The sequence below is a fragment of the Archocentrus centrarchus genome, chromosome 6 (genome assembly GCF_007364275.1).
Source record: "Archocentrus centrarchus isolate MPI-CPG fArcCen1 chromosome 6, fArcCen1, whole genome shotgun sequence".
Taxonomy (NCBI): Eukaryota; Metazoa; Chordata; class Actinopteri; order Cichliformes; family Cichlidae; genus Archocentrus; species Archocentrus centrarchus.
Window position 1 is genome coordinate 14,196,310 of NC_044351.1, and position 21,849 is coordinate 14,218,158.

The window sequence follows — 21,849 nt, forward strand, 5'->3', positions numbered from 1 at the left end:
TAAAAGGTCCCTTTTACACCTTTAAAGTTTGGAGTTCAGTTAAAGATTTTCAGAGCTGGTGATGTTCAGATGGCTCCTTATTTTAGTGAACTACTTCATCCGTGTGTAACTGCTAGGTCTTTGAGATCAGCTAATCAATACTTGTTGGCTGTACCTAGATCTAAATTAAAGATGAGGAGGTTGTGGCTTCCAAGTTGTGGAACTTGTTTCCATTAGACTTCAGCTCTGTGGACCCTGTTGTAAGAAACTTGTCTTTAATTTGTTTTATCCATTTATATAGTTTTAATTGTCTCTTATTTTGTATTGTAAAGCACTTTGTGACTCTTGTTCTTGAAAAGCTCTCTAAAAATAACCTTTACTTACTTACTTGCACGGCTTAAGGTCAACCATGCACACTGAGTTCTCAATCAGACTTCTTCCCACACCTTGAAAATGTGGTGGGTGTCCTGCTCTTGTGTGCCATACCAAGACTGCAGGATTTTGACTTGGTGAATTTCATTCAAATGCTTTACACTTCAAGGTCACCACTGCATCATTCTCTGTGTGGGTGGCTGACACTGACAGGTGCATGGACATTGTGGTTTAAAAAAAACCCAAAAAAACCTGCACAGCTTGTCTTTTTAGAGAAAAAAAAAGTTGTCCAGTGTTTGCCAGTGCATCCAAGCAGGTGGCACACTCCTTCCTTCTGGTAGCAGTAAACTATTCCAAGTGGCCGCTGACTGCCACAGGATCTCTCTCTGACCTGTGTCCTCACAGACGTCCGCACCCCTTGGTATGTCAGACGGTGCATCGGGTCCAAAACTGATTTTGCAGCCCACCTTTGGAGAGAGCCCCAGTATTGCTGTTTCCTCCTGTTTCCTCCTGTGTTTTACGCTAAGCTAACCAGCTGCCAGCTACAGTTTTACAGTGAACTGACAGATGGGGGTGTCATCAGTTGTCTCACAGTGCACATAAAGAGCACGCATGAGTGGAAAAAGCCTTTTCCCCTCAAATATCTTTTACTCCAAATTGCAATGGATTGTGTTTAAAATTGACTTCACTATATACAAACTGTTCTCATCCTTCTACATACTCAGAATTTTTAGTCTATTTTTAGTCTAGCATAAACAGAAGGATAATTTATGATGTCAATTTTTTTTTTTCCTCTTGAAATTTCACATTTGAATTTTAAAAATCTCGACTCTCGTGATAAGGTACACTGACTGAATGTGTGAATTGGTTTGACTGGTGCAGAGTGCTAATGTAATGCAGCTTGCCATCATACTTTACTCATATGACTGTTCTTGTAGTCTAAGAGCATTCATCGTGACTGAAATGAAGAAAAGAGATGCACTGAGAATTACTCGGGACTATAAACGGACCTGCACAACCTTTGTGGTTCCATGTGTTCACTGTTCAAGGCTTTTCCATATTTTCAGTCTCACTGACTGCTAAGACCCCAAATATATAAGCCTCAGGTCATAGGTGAGTATGAATATATGTGTCCCCTCTACTGAAAAGAACAAGCCCTCTTTTGTTGATCAATATTTTAGCATACAACAAGCAATTTAGGAATTTCACAGGATGCCATACAAACAGGTTAATATATTGATGCCCTTAAATGCATTCCAGTTTTTTGCACCTTTATATATAAAGGAAGCTCCTTATTGGTTGCCTCTCACTCCACCCTCCGCCCCCTTTCCCCTGGTTTCCCGGGCAACCTTGTCAGGGTGGAGGAAAAGAGCAAATCATGTGAGGGTAAAGCATCTTTCTCTTTCTCTCGCTCTCCCCTCATTGCTCCTCTCTCTCTCTCATTCTCTCTGTCAGTGAGTGTGTATGGTGTGTGTATAAAAGCCTTTCTCTCCATGCTCCCACTTCACTCTGAGCTCTTCATTGCATTGCAGAGGATAAGCGCAAGGCTGAAGACAGTGGAGGGGATACAACCAATGGAGGTCCCTGTCAGGCATTTCCTTTGACCTTCCCTCTCTTTCTTCCTCTGTCACCTCTCCCTCACTTTCTTCTCTTTTCCCAATGTGTTGTGCGCTCCCCTCCTTTCCTCCCCATCCCTCCACTCATTAAACGTGTCCGCTCTGCTTGGACGGTGGCTGCATTGATGCAAAATGGGTTGTGGCAATTCCTCAGCCACCAGCACCACAGGAGGGGGTAAGTGTTTCAGGAATCTCTGTGTGCCTCTGTTTGTGTGTGCAATATTGAGTGAGCGTGTCTGAGGAGGGGGGGCAGGTGAGAGAAAGAGTTGTCACTGTATCCGCAGCGAGGGGAGAAGCTGTTTTGAATGTAAATGAAGTGTGTCGGGGTTGCCCTTGCGTTCAAGAGAGCATCTGTGTGTGTTCGGGGGCGGGGTTGTGCGTGTGTATGCCTGTGGTGGTCTCTCGAAGCCATGGGTGGCAGATCGATCACGAAGGGTCTCCCTCATTTCAGGCACCTGAGCCGCCTGAAGAATGCACCTCTTTCATAACAATCATGACACTTGACACTGTAAATGCAATCTTAACATCTACATTAACAGGTTCTCTCTCGCTGTCTTAGTGTTGGTTTCAAAGGGGTTTTTTTTTTGAGGATGAAAGACAAGCAGTTTCACTGAAATCCATCCATCTTTGTCTTCCCGCTTGACTGATGCTCGCTGTGCCCTATAAGCAGGCAGAACTAAAATGTTTAATCAACGGCCAGGTTCATTCACACGGAGGACATATTTGAATAGAAAAAAACAAAAAAACATTCTGTATCACGTGGTTTTCTAACTCTCACTGGGATATCTTGCTTTTCTGTGGCTTTTTTTCTTGTAACACACCTCTGACAGCTGATGTAGGCTGATTAAATATATGTTTTAAGTTATACAAAGTAAATCTCTGGGCACCACAGTCGAATTGGGGTAACAATTAGACTGAAGTATCTGCAGGATTATCTCACCACCACTACTTATTAAAGCATGGTCTGTGTGTGTGTGTGTGTGTGTGTGTGTGTGTGTGTGTGTGTGTGTGTGTGTGTGTGTGTGTGTGTGTGTGTGTGTGTGTGTGTGTGTGTGTGTGTTTGCAGGTACCTAATCAGTGCTCACCAGGCATGTTAACAGAGCTCAGAGAGCTACTGGGAAACACAATCCAGTGTTGATTTATGCTTTAAATGGGATCCACCTTGAGGTACACAAACAGCATCTAAGCAGTTGTGTGAGTGCACAGTAACGGTGGTTTGTTTGCCTATGAAGGACAGCAGCTGTGTTTATTTCTGTGTGGCAGGCCTTATCCATTTTGTCTGCTCTTAGAAGTCAGCAATCAGTACAATGTCAAGGATGTGTGACATCCTGTCACTCTGATAAATTTGGACTAGTGGCTGCGCTCATTTGTCCATACCAGCTGACACCAGGTCAGAATCAAATGTTTTGTTTTCTGTAAATAAAGATGGAAGCTTTTCTTCTTTATATTTCCTACTATTTTATTCTATAAACAATTTTGTCCCTATACATTGTTTTATTTCCCTGATAGTAATCAGCGAGTGATATATTCCCTCTGTTGAAGGAATACATACATATGCAAACCTGTTTCACCTTAGTTTAGTAATGCCACTGAATAAAGCCATCAAGTAACACTTGCACAAAATGTGTTTTGTCACAAAATGTATATTGTACACTGCCAATATTTCCATTAATCAAACACAAATTAGAAGGTTAGTCTGTTAGTATTTACTGTGCTGGTTTTATTCTCAGTTGTTTGATTCGAGGCAACCAAGTCACAACCGTAGCCCAAGTTTTCAGAACGCTATAAAGTCAAGTCCTACACAAACAATTTTGTTCAGGATATGGCCGAACAAAACTCAAATGACAGCCTCAGTCATACGAGTTTGTCACATTTCCTGTCCCTAGTCTTAGGCACCCTGATGTGGAGCCTTGGATATGAATGAGCTTTTGTCAGGGCACTGAATAGGCCCCTGTGTCATGTCAGCATTCCCTCTACAAAGATGAAATGTGCTGTAGCCTTTTTATGTAATGAAGATTATCCAATTTTCAACTATTGCAAGTGATTCTTATGGTGTTACTTTGAAGGTACATTTTTACTCTGATAAAATAGGGTATGACATGAAAAAGCAATTGAAGGGCACAACTGAGGCTTTTGTTTCATCGTTGTTGTCAATATGTGACTGTACATTCAAGAAGAAAGCGAGATTATCCTCGTGCAGAATGCATTACGATGTTATTGCAATTCAAATCAAGCTTAGCTGACTGTCTGCATTTTGGCAAAGCATGAAGTGTCATCTGTCCCTAAAAGAGTCAGATAGCATGGGGATGAGCTCAGTGGGTGTCTCCCACTGAGGCATCATATACTAAAGTTATTTTACAACATGTGCCTCTCTGCAGATCAAGTTAGGATAACTACAATATCCATGTGAACAGGATTAGTCTTCTGAATAGCCTATATACTCAAAACCACAACTGATTATTCTATATATTTTTTAATTGCAATATTCCCAAAATATAAATTTCACATACAAAATGGTAATATTACTTCTATTGTACCATTCTTTATGTTTTGTTCTGTTTGTCAGGATTTTCCCTGACTTAAAATGGGCCTTTGGAGCGGGTGACTACGCACATAAACACAGTAGGGACACATATACCCTCATTGGCAGTCAATCGCTTGTTAACATAAATATGTAATCAGCCAATTAAATGGCAGCAACTCAGTGCATTTAGGCATGTGGATATGGTCAAGACAACTTGTTTAAGTTCAAACTGAGCGTCCGAATGGGGAGGAAAGCGATTTAAGTGACTTTAAATGTGGCATGGTTGTTGGTGTTGGTGTTTCAAACCTTGAAGCAGATGAGCTACAGCAGCAGCCACTCATGTCAGCTAGGAACAGGAAACTGAGGCTAAATTTCACATGGGCTCACCAACACTGGAGAAAGAAGAAGACTGGAGAAACATTGGCTGGTCTGATGATGATGGCTGTTTCCAGCAGGTTAATGCACCCTGTCGCAAAGCTCAGATCCTCCCAAACTGATTTCTTAAGCACCTTTGGGATGTGGAGAGAATAGAAGATTCACAGCATGGCTGTGCAGCCAAAAAAAATTTGGAGCACTTTGATTACACTGTGCAAAAAAAAAAAAACAAAAAACAAAAAAAAAACCTGTTGACTGTAGTGCATTTTAAAGGCTATGAGAAACATAAGCATCACAAACAAAGGGTATAAATGCAATTAAATTGGGATTGATTCATATTGTGTACCTGCCCCTTTAAAAATAGGGCAATCAAAGGTTTGTCAGATCAATGCAGAGAATAGCATTAGCTACAACTTTGTTTGTGGTCAGAAAGTCTTTGAGGTTGTGTGCAACTATCATGTGCACAAAAATATTAAAGTAAATAATTAAACACCAGCTTGCAGTTAAGTTGGGAAGATTTTCAAGGAATATTATTGTAAGTACCAAAGATTAGTGTCACCCATTCAGTAGCCAACTAAATGTGAAATAAAGTCAAAATCACCTCTTCTGTTGCTGAATTACGGTGTTGAGTCATGGCCAGAAAAGCCTTTTTGCAGAACACTGTAAGGTCACAGAGAGGTTAACTGTTGATCTTTTGTATTTGAAATGTCATCGCTTCAGCTTAAGACATTTGCATGAAATTTTGTCAAAATTAGCATATTAATTTTTGAGTAGCAGACAAAAATGTGGTTAGTGAGGACCTTTGACCTCCAGATTCTAATCAGTTAATCCTTGTATCCCAGTAAATCTTTATGTCAGATGTAATGCATTGTCCATTTAATGGACAGATATGAGTGCAGTGTGTGTGTGTGTGTGTGTGTGTGTGTGTGTGTGTGTGTGTGTGTGTGTGTGTGTGTGTGTGTGTGTGTGTGTGTGTGTTTTTTTTCCAAGCATTTTCCAAAATGTCAATATCTATGTGTAAATCCTGTTTCTCAGTCACTAGATGGTGGACTAAATTGGATCCATCCTGTTGTTGATATTTTGAGCAGCAACATTTTCCAGTACAGGAAATGCATTTGCTGTAATTGAAGGCATTTGCTGGTAGGTAGTCAGGGTGAATGCTGGGTATACAAAGCACGGGACTCAGATACTTATAAAGAATTTTTCAGTGTGTGCTTAGGTTTAGGCAACAAAAAAATTTTGGATAAAGTTGGGGGAAATTGTGGTTTTAGTTACCACAACAAACACAACAGTACATTCAACCTCAACAAATAATGATTGTCTGGATTAATTTCATGCTTTTCAAAACCTCACATGTTGATTAAACCAGGAGGGGCCAGTTCTACACCTCCCTAAAATAGTGCCAGTTGAGGCACCTTGATGCTTTCACTTTTGTCACTCTGAGAAATTAAAGGAGCCATTAAAGTGACTAATTTTTGTAAGAGAAGTCTGATGAGATGTGCATTAATGTGTGGCGTGTCATACAGGAGTGGCTGTAGTCACTGTTCACACAACAATGTATTACCCAGTATATGATGTAGGGCCTTCTTTTGCTCTTTACCCTCTGTTCTTCGTGGCATGGATTCTTCAAATAACATAATTACATCACATGATTTCTGTAGATTTGTCAACTGCATACTCATGTGTGCTTTGTACTACTGGAGATCTTAGCAGCATTAAGTTGAATGCAGATCTGGTAACTTGAAAGGCCACTCAAGTCCACCAGACTTGTCATATTAATGAAAGCAGTTTGAAACAACCTTTATGATACAGAGTTCAGTTCAGTTCAGTTCAGTTCGATTCGATTCAGTTTTCTTCGTATAGTGCCAAATCACAGCAACAGTTGCCTCAAGGCGCTTTATATTGTAAGGTAAAGGCTCAGTGAGGAGGAAAAACTCGCTTTTAATAGGAAGAAACTTCCAACCGGTTGGGGTAGATGAGAGCCAAAGATTAGTAATGATTAATGATTAAATGCAGAGTGGTGTACAAACACAGAGAGAGTGAGAAGAGGTGAGGGAGGACTCACGCATCATGGGAACCCCCCAGCAGCCTAGGCCTATTGTAGCATAACAAAGGCAGGGTTCAGGTTGACCTGATCCAGCCCTAACTATAAGCTTGATCAAAAAGGAAGGTTTTAAGCCTAATCTTAAAAATAGAGAGGGTTTCTGTCTCCTGAATCCAAACTCAGAGCTGGTTCCACAGAACAAGGGCCTGAAAAGTGAATGCTCTGCCTCCCATTTTACTTTTAAATACCCTAGGAACCACAAGTAAACTAGCAGTCTGAGAGCAAAGTGCTCTCTTTGGGTGATACAGCACTATGAGGTCTTTAAGATGAGATGGGGCCTGATGTATGTGAGAAGAAGTATTTTATATTGAATTTTTGATTTAACAGGGGAACAATGAAGAGAAGCCATTATGGAAGAACTATGCTCTCTCTTTCTAGTACCTGTTAGTACTCTTGTTACAGCATTTTGGATCAACTGAAGGATTTTCAAGGAACTTTTAAGACAACCTGATAACAATGAATTTTAATAGTCCAGCCTAGTCTGGGCCTCTGTGTGGAGTTTGCATGTTCTCCCCGTGTCTGCGTGGGCTTCCTCCAGGTACTCCAGTTTCCTCCCACAGTCCAAAGACATGCACTTACTGGGGTTAGGTTAACTGGCTACTCTATATTGCCCATAGGTGTGAATGAGAGTGTGAGTGTAAGTGTTGTCTGTCTCTCTGTGTTGGCCCTGTGACAGGCTGGCGACCTGTACAGGGTGCACCCTGCCTCTTGCCCTATGTCAGCTGGGATAGGCTCCAGCCCCCCCACGACCCTGAACAGGATAAGCGGAAGTGAATGGATGGATGGATGGACTCTGAGACAGGATGTTTCTAATAAAGAGACTGTGCAAATGCAAGAAAGCAGTCCTTTGTTTAATATGTGCATTGAAGGACATATCCTGGTCAAAAATGACTCCAAAATTCTTCATACTGTTACTGGAAGCCAGGGTAATGCCATCCAGAGTGAGTATCTGGTTAGATTCTAAGATTTGTGAGGCTGAGTAAAATAACTTCAGTTTTATCTGTATTTAGAAGCAGGAAATTAGAGGTCATCCAGGCTTTTATGTCTTTAAGACATTCCTGCAGTTTAATTAACTGATGTGGCATCATATGGCTTAGATAGGTAGGTATATAGGTAAAACCGGGTATCATCTGCATAGTAATGAAAATTTATGCAATGCTTTCTAATAATAATGCCTAAGGGAAGCGTGTAAAGTGTAAATAAAATTGGTCCTAGCACAGAACCCTGTGGAACTCCATAATTAACCTTAGTATGTGAAGAAGACTCCTCATTAACATGAACAAATTGGAGTCTGTTAGGTAAATATCATTCAAACCACTGCAGTGCAATACCTTTAATACCCATGGCATGCTCTAATCTCTGTAATAAAATGTTATGGTCAGTGGTTTGAACGCTGCACTGTGGTCTAGCAGGATGAGCACAAAGACGAGTCCACTGTCAGAGGCTTTAAGGAGATCATTCACTGATGCTGGAGGCTGCAGGTGATCATTCACCTTCACTGATGCTGTTTCTGTACTGTGATGGATTCTGAATCCTGACTGAAACTCTTCAAATAAACCGTTCCTCTGCAGATGATCAGTTAGCTGTTTTACAACTACTATTTCAAGATTTTTTTTAGATAAAAGGCAGGTTAGAGATTGGCTTATAATTAGTTAAGACAGCTTAGTCATTTGATGGCATTTTAAGTAATGGTTTAATTACTGCCACCTTTAAAGCCTGTGGCATGTAGCCTATTAATAGAAATAGAGTGATCATATTTGAGACTGAAGCATTAATTAGTGGTAGGACTTCTTAGAGTAGTCTTGTGGGAATGGGGTCTAATAGACATGTTGATGGTGGGGAGGAAGTAAATAGACTCTAAAATATCAGTAATAGCTGATGCAAAAGTAGCTGAAAGCAGTTGTATGTAATGATACGTCTGTCAGATGGTTATGAATAATTTATTCTCTAATAGTTAAAATTTTATTTGTGAAGAAATTCACAAAGTCATTACTAGTTAAGGTTAAAGAAATACTTGGCTGAACAGAGCTCTGACACTTTGTCTGCCTGGCTACAGTGCTGAAAAGAAACCTGGGGTTTTTATTTTCTACAATCAGTGATTAATAGTCAAATGCATTGTAAATGCAAAGGAACTAATTATTATTTCAGTAACACACCTGCTTTGATACATTTCATAATGAAATTAAATTAACTTTTGGCTTGTCATCTGTTGTCAGGGCCGGCAGAAGCCTCCAAAGATGTGTAAGTACATGTTATTTTCTAATTATTTGAAGTATTTCTTTCTTTCTTTCTTCCTTTTTTAATAAACCTGTCTTGTCCAGCAGCTTAAGCAAGCAAAATTATTGTCTGCATGCTCTGTTTTGCCAAACACCATTGCTGTGCCAAGAGGAGCTGTATTGCAGTCTCCTATAGTTTTTTTTTTTTTTTTTTTTTTTTTTTCCTCTGTTTGTTTCTTTATTTACAAGTTTAAGTGACATGGCCCAACAACACCGGAGCCAACAGTCGGGAAGTGGGGTGGTTGTCACCAACTGCTGCATCTGTAACAAAATAAAAAATCACACAAAAAAACCCCCAAAGAAACCCACAACAAACAGCACCTGAAAAAGAAGAATACAACACGCAACAAACACATACTCTTGTTCTGTTGCTTGTGTGTGTGCATGCCTGTGTGTGTGTGCATTTGTCATGAAAAGTACTTGGTAAAGAGGGTGAGAAACCACAACAATGACCCTCGGAGCCAGAGATAGAGAGAAACTCAGGAAACCCAGGCCGCATGCAGCCCCCCATGAGCACTGACAACACGAGACCACACATCCCGATAACAACCATATGCCCAACCCCAGAGAAGGAGGAGGGAGACACACACACACACACACACACACACACACACACACACACACACACACACACACACACACACACACACACGCAAAAGCGGCCCATGCCCACTTGAACCGCTGATTGCCCGCCTCCCAGGTGGGCAGCAACGACCTGTGGGGAGCAAATGTGTCCCACGAGGGGTGAGGCACAGCAAGCCCCGGACCCAGGACCAGCTATACAGGCACACATGCACTATTCGAAGTATTTCTAAAACTTATCATCTGCAGCCTCCAGGCCTTGAAAGTTTGCATCACATGCACAAAATGAGGTTTACATACCCATGCTGTATATTAGCAGTGACACTGCACTGTTAAATCTGCACACAATTGACAGTAAAGCTCATAAATAGCAACAGTTTAGATCTTTTGCAAGCATGCAGTAGGGTTTATGCTTTTTATTTCTTCTCTTTTTGTAACATTCACACTTTATACTAAATTATATTTTGTAAAATTGAATAAATATTGGTGAGATTTTTATAATGACCCATATTGAAGATGGGCAAAAACTTTGGAGCGTAATGAACAGCATGCAGAAAAAAAAGCTTTACAAAAAAAAAGCTTTGCAAAAGTTTACTTTACATTTAGTTACACTATATTGCCCAAAGTATTGACTCATCCATCCAGATCATTGAATTCAGGTGTTCCAATCACTTCCATGGCTGCTTTCATGGATAAAACCAAGCACCTAGGCATGCAGACTGCTTCTAAAAACATTTGTGAAAGAATGGGTCGCTCTCAGGAGCTCAGTGAATTCCAGCATGGTATCATGATAGGATGCTGCCTGTGCATCAAGCCCAGTCATGAAAGTTCCTCACTACTAAATATTCCACAGTCTTATGTTAGTGGTATTATAACAAAGTAGAAGCAATTGGGAATGACAGCAACTCAGCCATGAAGTGGCAGGCCACATAAAATCATACTGAGGTGCATAGTGCACAGAGGTTGCCAACTTTCTGCAGAGTCAATCACTACAAACCTCCAAACTTCATGTGGCCTTCAGATTAGCTCAGGAACAGTACATAGAGAGCTTCATGGATTGGGTTTCCATGGCCGAGCAGCTGCATCCAAGCCTTACGTCACCAAGTGCAATGCAAAGCATCGGATGCAGTGGTGCAAAGCATGCCACCACTAGACTCTGGAGCAGTGGAGACGTGTTTTCTGGAGCGACGAATCACACTTCTCTGTCTGGCAATCTGATGCATGAGTCTGGGTTTGGCAGCTGCCAGGAGAACGGTACTTGTCTGACTGCATTGTGCCAAGTGTAAAGTTTGGTGGAGGGGGGGATTGTGGTGTGTGGGGGTGTTTTTCAGGAGTTGGGCTTGGCTCCTTAGTTCCAGTGAAAGGAACTCTTAATGCTTCAGCAGACCAAGACATTTTGGACAATTTCATGCTCCCAAATTTGTGGGAACAGTTTGGGGACGGCCCCTTCCTATGCCTACATGACTACACACCAGTGCACAAAGCAAGTCCATAAAGACATGGATGATTCAGGAAACTTGAGTTTCCTGCACAGAGTCCTGACCTCAAACTGATAGAACACCTTTGGGATGAATTAGAGCGGAGACTGTGATCCAGGCCCTCTTGTCCAACATCAGTGTCTGACCTCACAAATGTACTTCTGGAATAATGGTCAAAAATTCCCATAAACACTCCTAAACCTTGTGGAAAGCCTTCCCAGCAGAGTTGAAGCTGTTATAGCTGCAAAGGGTGGGCTGACATCATATTAAATCCTATGGATTAAGAATGAGATGTCACTCAAGTTCATATGCATGTGAAGGCAGATGAGTGAATGCTTTTGGCAATATAGTGTATTTATTAATACATTGTAGCTTTTCTGTAATGACCTACAAGACAAAGTACTTGTATATCAGTCTGAATGTGCATTATTTGCTGTACGATGTAGATTAAAAAAAATGCTGCAATAAGCTACAATTTGATAAATTTGATAAATGCAATAAAAATGCTAAATTTATTGTGGGTCATTTACCTAATCCAAAACTTGATTGTCCCCCTTGACAGTGAGAGAAGAGAAATTTTAATATGAATCCAAAGCTCTGCTTTTGTTATATAAAAATGATTTACGTTGGCTTCAAAAAGGTTTCATGTTAATTTTTCTGTTTTTTTTTTTTATCTTAAGTCTCACACAGAGGATATATTTTCCTTTGCTATCTACAATACAGTAAAGCTTTGGGAGGGGAATCTTTTTCTAAAGCATTTCCTAGAAATTTTGTGTATGTGTGTGCGTGCGTGCGTGCGTGCGTGCGTGCGTGCTTGCATGCATGTGTGTGTGTGTGTGTGTGTGTGTGTGTGTGTGCGCATGCACACGTGTGTGTGTAGTCTGCTTCATAACCATCTGAACAGCCAGCACAGGACCCATGAGAGCTGACAGTAAAGCACTGACTCACTGAAACTAATCACAGCTTCCTAGGTCTGTACTACAAAGCAAAATACAACACAAAAACTCATGAGAACTTACACACACACACACACATAAACACTCACACAGAGGAAAACAGAAGATCAAGGGAATAATCTACCAACACAGCTGAAATTTATGTCACCGCTTGGCTTGCAAAGGGATAGTACACACAGTGAATAAAGCTACATGTGAGTTTCATGTTGGTGTCATGTTTGATCTTAATGATCGCCCACCACATTGAACCTGAGGTCACTGGAAGCTGGTTGTTCAGTAGCCATGAAATGAAACCGGCAGGTCAGTCTGCAGAAGTTCCTGACAGGAAGGTATTCCCGACAGGGCTTTAAGCAGCGTACCCAAAAATTTCTGCAACTAAGCAAAAGCACCTCCAAAGAACAATGTTTGCTCAGTCTCTTTATTTTGTATATTTGTGATTTTTTTTATGTTCTCTCTGCTCCCATATGAGCTGACCTGACCTGTGCCTATTCCCTCAATTAGGACAGAAGATCCCTCAGCAGAAGATGAGAAAAGAAGGTGCATATGTTTTCTTTCAAAGATTTTATTTTTTGCAGTATGCTTGATACACACTTTTGATATTCATAATTGCAAACATGTTAAATACTTTGTTTTGTAGCATTCTAATTATGAAATGCAAGGTTTAAACAACAAAATGAATGATAACTTAAAAAAGAAAATGAACTAAAATAATAGGTGAATTCCATTTAGGTTTCTGCCAGCTTGATGGGACACTGGTAATACTATTAAAAGCATCCACTAAAACAAAAATCAATGCCTTCTATGATTTTCAACTGCTGCTTGGTCTTTAAAACCTCTCTTCTCCTCTCCTCTCCTCTCCTCTCAGGAACTATGGTGGCGTGTATGTAGGTCTGCCAGCAGACCTGACCACTGTGGCTGCTAGTCAGTCCAAGGCTACACGTAAAGGTGAACTTCAGCACACATCATGTACCTCTCACATTTAGGATTTGGTGTGGAAAACACTGAGCTGTAAGAACACTCACATTAATCAGCATCTTACAGCAAGGTATCTCACCACGTGAAACCACACCACCACGTGAAACCATGTCGCCGGCAGCATCTTTGGTTTCATTTGACCTTTATTTTTACTGAATATTAATGAGAAACATTTACTTTGCTATACCTAACAAAGTACTGGTATTTACAAAGATAAATATAGTTCACAACAATTAACTTGTCCAAAATTTTTATTATATATCAAAATGTGTGTTACGAGCACATCTTTTTTTTTTTTGTAAATTTTGAAATGCTTTCATTTTATTTATTGTCTCTGTTTACAGCTGACTATCTTCATTTCTGTAACTGCCTTTCTATGAGAGAAATGTCAAACAGAAATGGTAAACTGTAATGCTGAATTAAGAGTTTACAGTAAATGTACAGTAAATGCTACCTTGCTGTTGTATTTTGTAGTCTTGAAGGCTTCCCTGCTTGTATACACATCCTTGTACTCACTGAGGTTAAATATAATAATGGATTGATTCATTTTTGTATCCTCTGGCATGAGAAGTATTGGCTCTTGTTTTTATTTAAGGCTAGAAGTTCAAACTGCTGGGTAGAGTGTGTGGGTGTTTTTGGACACAGTCTTGACTGCTGCTGAGACAGAGAAAAAGAACAATTTTTTGTCAAATAATTGTCCTATAAATATCTGAACACTGAGTCAGTTGTTTCTTCCTTCTTGCAGATTAGCAACCATTAAAGGAAACACAACACAGGTACCTGGAAAATGAAGCTACTTGTTCAGCTTTTAACACAGAAGACTCATGTGAAAGCCACTGACTCAAATTTTTTTCTTGTCTTGACAGGATCCTGCATATTAATTTATGTAAAAACAGTCACATTAGAAGCAAAGAGCATTTAAACCCTCTGATTATGGCCCACCACAGACTGAATTAAGTCTCAGGCATTAACACTTGCATTAAGCGAAGCTGTGGCTAGTCTGCTGAGGCTCAGGGGATGTTCCCTCATGGAGTAATGGGTGGCAAAGTAAAACAGGGATGCACATCAGAGGTCTTCAAGCAGATTGTGTCATCATCCTTTACTTTGCAAGTACTAGACAAGCACCCATTCTGGGACTGGCAGCTGTGGGCAGTGGCACCGGACACGACGACAGTCATCTTGGCTTCTCGGTCAATTCACTGGAAATTTCTCTTTCTCAGGAGGAGACAGAGGATTCAGCCAACATACTAAATAACTGTGTGGGGCTCATACACCCCCAATAGCCCTCTGCAATAATAATCACTGCTCAGTTATTTCTCTAAAACACCATCAATGATTGATTGTGTGGCAGAGACAGAGTGTTAGAGAGAGACAAACCGGAGTTTCGCAAAAAAAAGCAGCAAACACATTCCTGTTAATGTATAACAGAGCATCTCTGTGTTGTTGAAAATAGTGCTGATTGCAATCAGGGACCTGCTGCTGCCACGGAAAAGTCTGAAATGACATTGATTTTAACAATGGCTCTAAATGTGAATAACAGTGATGAGTGAAGTCAAGGGTTTCACAGACGATTTTCCTAAATGTCCTGGGTGCACCAAGCAGGTCGTACCTGATGTTATCACTTAACTTGGCCCCAGACTGATTATGTAACCTCAGCATATGAGTCATGATACTTAGAGAAGCTCTCTCCCCTCCACTCATCTTTCTCTCTCTCTGTCCTTCTTGTTTGTGCTCATCTATCTTTGCAGGATTGTCTTTTTCTGCTTTTCCCCCAAAGATCCCTGATTATTGTGCTTGTGGCTCATTCACAGAACTCTTATAATTTTCCTCTAGATGCAGAACTGACACACAGTTTTTTCATAACATCCATGTATGTTAACACACTGCAAAAACAAAACAAAACAAACAAAAAAAAAAAAATGTAGAGACATTCCAAAAAAAGTGATTTGGTTTCCACTCCATCTTTTCCCTTAAAGTTTATTGAAATTGCTTTGTAGCAATTGCATTGATTTTTATTCTATTTATATTTTGTACTGTATTAAACATGGTTGTGAATGTGGCTTTTTTGTTATATGTTATCTTTATATGAAATGTGTTATTTTGTATTTTTTTTAAACTGTCAACAAATCCCCATAAAAGAATAAAACAAAGTTTACTGTGTCTAATTTAGGCTTTGCTCAAACCACTATTTCTACGGTTAAAATAACCTGCGTGACCCAGTTTACACTTAACTTTAAAATGCATCTCGGGTGATCAGGTCACGAGAGGACAACAGAAACACATTGCTGTTTAGATCTGTGACAATCATGTGTCTGCAGCTGACCATGAGTGGTGAGATTTGTTACTGCTGAACACAGTCATTCCATCAATTGCCAGTCAAATTGCCAGATTTGCTTAGCAAGGGTTAGCAAAGAAAACAAGAACTCCTGTATCTGTATGAATCTGTATTCCAGCTACTGATATTAATGTTTGTATGACAAAATGAAAGAGATGTTCTGTCTTGCATTGATGGCAATGCTTCATAACATGTTCCAGTTGCATTCTTGTTTTGAAGAATTCAGAACATGAACTCACTGACCTTGCAAGAAATATGTGGCCCAAACCACCACAGAAAGTGCTTTGAGTAACTGGATCACAGTGCATCTTATCGATTCTTTTTCTTTAGCACTCTCATTTGTAACTTGATCAGCAAAAAGGTGCAATTTATAATCAAGTGTAAGCAGGGTCTAAGTTAATGGATTTTTAGAATTTGGACATTTAAAACGCAGGAGAAATAAACTCGTAGTAATAAACACTGGATTAGTAGATCAATTCGTATTGGTCTATTTGTGAGGTTTGTTGACATTAAGAAAAATACACAATATAAGCAGCCTTATTCTTTAACAATAAAACCTCATCAAACACGACAATGTTCCCAGAAAAGAAAACACATTACAGCTGGGCAGGCATTAGGCTCCAAGGTCATTTGTCAGCCGGGCTCTTGACAGTTCTCTCCCCTAATGAATGTACAACATCTTCCACTCAACAGGACCATAGAGGAGGATGGAAATAGGCCAACATTAAACACTTGAGATTCAAGAGATGTTCTGTCCAAGCTGCACAAAGCTCTTTATACGCCCGTCTGCAAAGCTCTGACTGCCTCGACTGACGATTCTCATAAAAATGGGGACTTGTTTCACCCTGCCTGCACACAAGCTTACTGTTTACTGTTTTGTCTGTTTTCTTGCGGGTGCGCTTCACATTGACGCCCACCAGCTGCCAAGCTGCGTTGCCAGTTATCAGTCACACTGGTACCAAGGGATTTCATGTAGTGTCTTTTAATTGGAAGCCATTTGTCTGCTCACATTGTTGCAGTGTGTACACTGTTCACCTGTGGTAGAGATAGAATATACTGCAGATACAAAGAGCTGCTTTATGTACTGTGTAGTTTACAGCATATTGTGAAAGGAGCTGAAGTGTGCCTACAGTGCCAGATCAGTGTCCCACCTGAGGCATTACATCTTTGCTGTCCCTTTTCCTCGATGTCTACATTTCTTCCCCACTGCTGCATCAGCCCTCACCAGAGGCCTTTGGCTTTTACAGCGTGTTGTGCTGCCTGCCACTCCCTCCTCTATCAGCCTCACGTTGCCCTTTATGGGTGTTCCTCCTGTATACGATGAATGTCATTGCCTTTGCCCTATTCAGTGAGTTTAACAGGGACAAGAGGGCAGAATGTGGATGAATAAAACTGTCTGATGTCCTCTACATTAAAATGCTGCTGTAGTTGCTGCAGCACGGCATGTTGAATGTAGTAGGGGTGAGCTGTGCTTACGGAAGCATTTTGGGGAAATGCTATGGAGGGTTACACTCTAAGCCAAGCTAATTGCCAGCAGCCAGATAGCCTAGCTTGGCGTAAATGTTGGAAACAGGGAAACAGCCATCTATCCGCACCTTTAGAGGCCACCATTTAACACCTGATATGGTTTTGATTATTTCAAAACCAAGTTTAAAAAGGACACATTGTATCTGTTGTTAGAAGCAAGAACTCAATCAAATGTCTTTCTTTAAAATCTAATACTATTACTTTTTATGTATTAAATAAAAGATTCTTCTGGTTTTTTATGGTCTAACAATGCTAAAAATTCTGGAAACCACCTTAAGTCGAAGCAGCTGTTAAATATTTTATGTTATTCCAACACTGGAAAAGACCTGAAGTAGTCATAGAAAACTCCCCACCACTGTATAACTTTATGATTAACGAGGTAATAAGTGAGATGCTTGGGTTATTCAGTGATGTTTCATGCTAAAAAAAAAAAAAAAAGCATTTTATGGGCTATTTATCATGTCTGTCTTTCACACATACAAAATAAATACCCATCACTCCTTTCTAAACCTAATCTATCAATGATGCTGACATGAAGATAAAAATGTGACTGCCTCTGTGCAACAGATCCATGATTTTCTGATTGAATTATTAATGATTAAAGACTTTTATATTGTCCACACACAGCTGTGGTTATTGATTGTGGTCTTTGCTGAAATGTATCTACCTTCTGTTAATCAATAGTCTCGAGGCTTGCAGGATTAAACATGTTCTTCACAAATGCTACACAAATGCTAGTGCTTGACAAAATCAAGTAACATTTGTTTAGAGCTGTGGGCCGTTTTGTGCAGTATGATCAATCATAACTCCATCTTGATAATTGACTGTGCTGGGATTGCATGGAGGACAGGAAAAGAGGAGCAGGTTGAGTTAACTGACCCCTCTTTCATTATCCACAAACAATTTGATCCTCTCCAGTGATCCCATATCATATTCTGCTCTAGCTGCAGAAACTAGAAAATGTATAAGCCGGGCATGTCAAGATAAGACAAAATAGAACTCCACTAATAAGTCATCAAGGGACAGAGACCTACAGTGTATAGGACAGACTTTTACGATCATATGCAGCCTCCACGCACATATAAAAAATCCTAAAGCAGCAGACTTTGTTCTTTGTGAGGTGTAGTGCTATCTGAAATGACTTCATTACACAAGCTTTCATTAGACAAGGGTTATTTCTTCCAGATGACAAAATACAAAAATTGTTAGTTTTAGAATTTACTGAACTATTGAACTCTATCCATTCAAGAGTGCAGCATTTGTGTGCTGCTGTGGACTAATTACCTTGTGTTTTTGAACGTTAACATGAATGAAGTAAAATAAAAAACATACTGTATCTAGTACTTGAATTATTCTGAAACAAGAATTTCATAAATCACAGAAATATCAACCCTGCCAATTAAATTCAACAGCAGAAACCCAAGAAAGAAGAGGAGCAAGAACATGGAAGGACAGGCCCCTGCACAGCATGTACCACTGACAGATAGAAGAAGTGGCTGATACTGAAAAATCTGACCAATGGCTGGACAAAACTGGACTGACAGACAGCACAAAGACACTAATCATGGCAGCACAAGAACAAGGTCTAAGCACAAGATTGATAGAGGCTGGACTCTGACACACAAGGCACAACCCCAGGTGCAGGTTGTGCAGAGATGCCCCTGAGACAATCCATCACATAACAGCAGGGTGCAAAATGCTAGCATGCAGGGCATACATGGAATGCCATAACCAAGTGGCTGGTATCTGTGCCGAGTATAGACTGGAAGTCTCAAGGCCAAAATGGGATAAGTCCCCACGGGTGGTTGAGAATGACCAAGCTAAGATCCTGGGGGACTTCCAGATACAGACAGACAAACTGGAGATGGCTAACCAACTGGACATAGTAGTGGTGGGCAAGCAGAGGAAGAAAGCTGTAGTGATAGACATTGCAATACCAAGTGACAGCAACATCAAGAAGAAGGAACACAAGAAGCTCGATAAATATCAAGGGCTAAGAGAAGAGCTAGAGAGCATGTGGAAGGTGAAGGTAACAGTGGTCCCCATGGTAATCAGAACACTCAGGGAAGTGCAACAAGTGCAGTCATGAAATTTCCTTGTTACTAAATATTCCACAGACAAACATAACAAAGTGGAAGCGATTGGGAATGACAGCAAATCAGCCATGAAGTGGTAGGCAAGTTAAAATTATAGCTGGCAACCTCTGCAGATGCTGAGCCGCATAGTGCACAGAGGTCGCCAACTTTCTGCAGAGTCAATCACTACAGACCTCCAAACTTCATGTGGCCTTCAGATTAGCTCAAGAACAGTGCACAGAGAGCTTCATGGAATGGGTTTCCATGGCTGTGCAGCTGCATCTGTGCCTTACATCTCCAAGCTCAATGCAAAGCGTTGGATGCAGTGGTGTAAAGTACACTGCCACTGGACTCTAGAGCAGTGGAAGTGATGAATCACGCTTCTCCGTTTGGCAAGCCGATGGACGAGTCTGGGTTTGGTGGTTGCCAGGAGAAATGAAATGTCCAACTTAATGAAAACGAAGCAACTGACTTTCAAATAAAAAGCAGACACAACAAAAAAGGCTTCAACAAAATTATCCCATCTTATGGTGAGCTGATCATGTATCATGTTAGATAGAGCTCTCACTGTGTGTGAATGGTGAGAGCAGGTCCTCAATCATATCATCTGTGCATCTGGCCTACCAAGACATCACAGCTGTTCTTTCTCAAGCTTATGTTTTTTAATGTTTTTAAAAGAAAATAGAATTTTTTTTAAATTTACTTAAATTCACCACTATACCCAATAATCTATTTTATGAGATATTGTGAAAATTAAAAATGACATGTACTTAGAAACTAAGAAATACCTCTGAAAAATTCTAAATTGCAGACAAAGGCCAAGTCATCGACATGAGAAGTCCTAAAGTCTAACCCTGTGATATCAAAATATGTGATTTGTGGCTTTGGAAAATTGCTTTTCTGACACACATCAAAAATATTTACTTTTTCCCCTCAAAACATCATTTTTTTTCCCCCTTTTTACTCCATTCTTTTCTTTCTTAAAAACATATAGGGTTAGACCTAATCCTAGACCTCACAGGGTTAATTTAATTTTGCCGCATCAACCTCTCCATTTTTTTGTGCTTTGCACAGTAGGACAGCAGAGGGTATCAGCAGCATCAATGACACACTTGTAAATCAAGTGCCTTTTGAGTATCCTTAATTTTACAATTTTTTTTTTGTTCTCATGGCCAGTGAACAACTCCACAGGACCAAACATGCAGTAGATTCACTGTCACGACAATATTTTGGCTCATCTCTCAGACAGTGAACATAGTATACTGTGTTATCATCAGGCGTATGAAGTATAGAAGCAAGACATCTTAACATGTCTATAGTCAAGGCAAAAAGAAAGAACACCCTCTATCAGTTACAAGGTTTTACATATCAGAACATAATAAAAATAATATCTAGTTCTTACCAGGGCTCTTCTTTACAACTGATTTAATTTCATTGAGGTTCGCAGGCATTTGTTTATACACAGTTTGTAAGCTGCAGGATTTTGCGATTCCCAATAAAAAGGAAGAAAGTGCTTTATTACTAAGATGACAAGTTAGGCAAGTCTTGAGGTCTCCCTTTCTGAAGAGGCAAGTGCAGAAACCCGTCCTATTCAATTCAATATCGTGCACTGTGTTGGAACTGTTGAATTTTTATAGAGAAAAAAGTATTAGACTTTGTCACCTATTCACAATTGGATCTGTAAGTCCTCTTACTTACCAGTAGATGTCACTGCAGCACAGCCTAAGCTTCAACCCCAGAAACAGCAACAAAGATCTAGTGCACTCTACACTACATTTGGTTGAAATCTTTCCTTCTGTGATAGCCATGAAAAATGAAAGGTATGTCCTTCTCCCACCCTCAAGGCCTCTGCAGCTTCTTTCAGGTCTACAAAGAGAGAAAATGGTTAAAGCCAGCCATCAGTTTGAACAATCTTCTCCATTTGAATTGTGAAGCCAGGGGGTTGCACTGATCTTTGGCAGCACAGTTTGTAATCTAGCTCAATAACTGTAACGGGGTGCTAATCACTGTTTTGGTAAGGGGAAAAAAATGTGCCAGTTTTCAGGGCAGTCAGGCCAGTTAGAGGTCTCTGAGTTTACTCTGATGTGTATACAGCCAGTTTCAAAGTCAATAAGGAACCATGCTTTAGAGTTGTTGAAAATGGGGGGTACCCAATATTCCTGCTGATGAGCTACCTGGCCTTTTTCCATTTTTCCATCCTCTGCAGATCTTTGTGACTTTGTGTGGAGGAAAATATTCAAAGCTTAATGTTTAGAAATAATGTTGACTGAACTGAAAAAGCTGCAAAAGCCTTTCTTTATGTCAACTATAGAGTTCTGTAGTTCTCCCTTTACATTGGTGATAGACATGTTGCATCACTGTGACTTTTGATATCAGTGAATATCATAAATTCTTTTCTTATGCAAACAAGTGAGGTAAGAGCTGATGATGCTTATGTCTTGCATCCTTGGCCTGTCCTGTTCAGACATCACAGACTGCAGCAAATGCATAGTACAGTATGCTGCTTGTGTCCTGAAAACATGTCAGACCCAATGTCAAGGTCTCCCTCCTCAACAAGCTCTTAACTGTCACTCACATTTAAATCTTAGGTTTGAAAGGCTCACAGGACATATGATACAGTCATCCCACTGAACTGAATCTGACATGTAATGCCAGGTCAGTTAGTTCAATAAATG

General features: G+C 40.2%; 1 protein-coding gene across 1 annotated transcript; it reads left to right on the top strand.

Annotated features, from left to right (window-relative positions):
* The first annotated feature begins 1,801 nt into the window (after positions 1–1,801).
* Positions 1,802–14,649, top strand: c25h12orf75 (chromosome 25 C12orf75 homolog). Its single transcript, XM_030730693.1, has 6 exons — positions 1,802–2,142; positions 9,187–9,211; positions 12,764–12,799; positions 13,128–13,207; positions 13,983–14,013; positions 14,104–14,649. Exons 1-5 carry the CDS (start codon positions 2,100–2,102, stop codon positions 13,985–13,987), a joined length of 189 nt encoding a protein of 62 aa, XP_030586553.1. The 5' UTR covers positions 1,802–2,099; the 3' UTR covers positions 13,988–14,013; positions 14,104–14,649.
* The last annotated feature ends 7,200 nt before the right edge of the window (positions 14,650–21,849 follow it).

What these genes read in the sequence shown, in the direction of transcription:
- c25h12orf75 (XM_030730693.1), top strand. Translation starts at nt 2,100, where the DNA reads ATGGGTTGTGGCAATTCCTCAGCCACCAGCACCACAGGAGGGG. An exon ending in CACCAGCACCACAGGAGGGG is followed by an intron (nt 2,143 to 9,186) that starts GTAAGTGTTTCA and finishes ATCTGTTGTCAG; the next exon opens with GGCCGGCAGAAGCCTCCAAA. An exon ending in GCAGAAGCCTCCAAAGATGT is followed by an intron (nt 9,212 to 12,763) that starts GTAAGTACATGT and finishes TCCCTCAATTAG; the next exon opens with GACAGAAGATCCCTCAGCAG.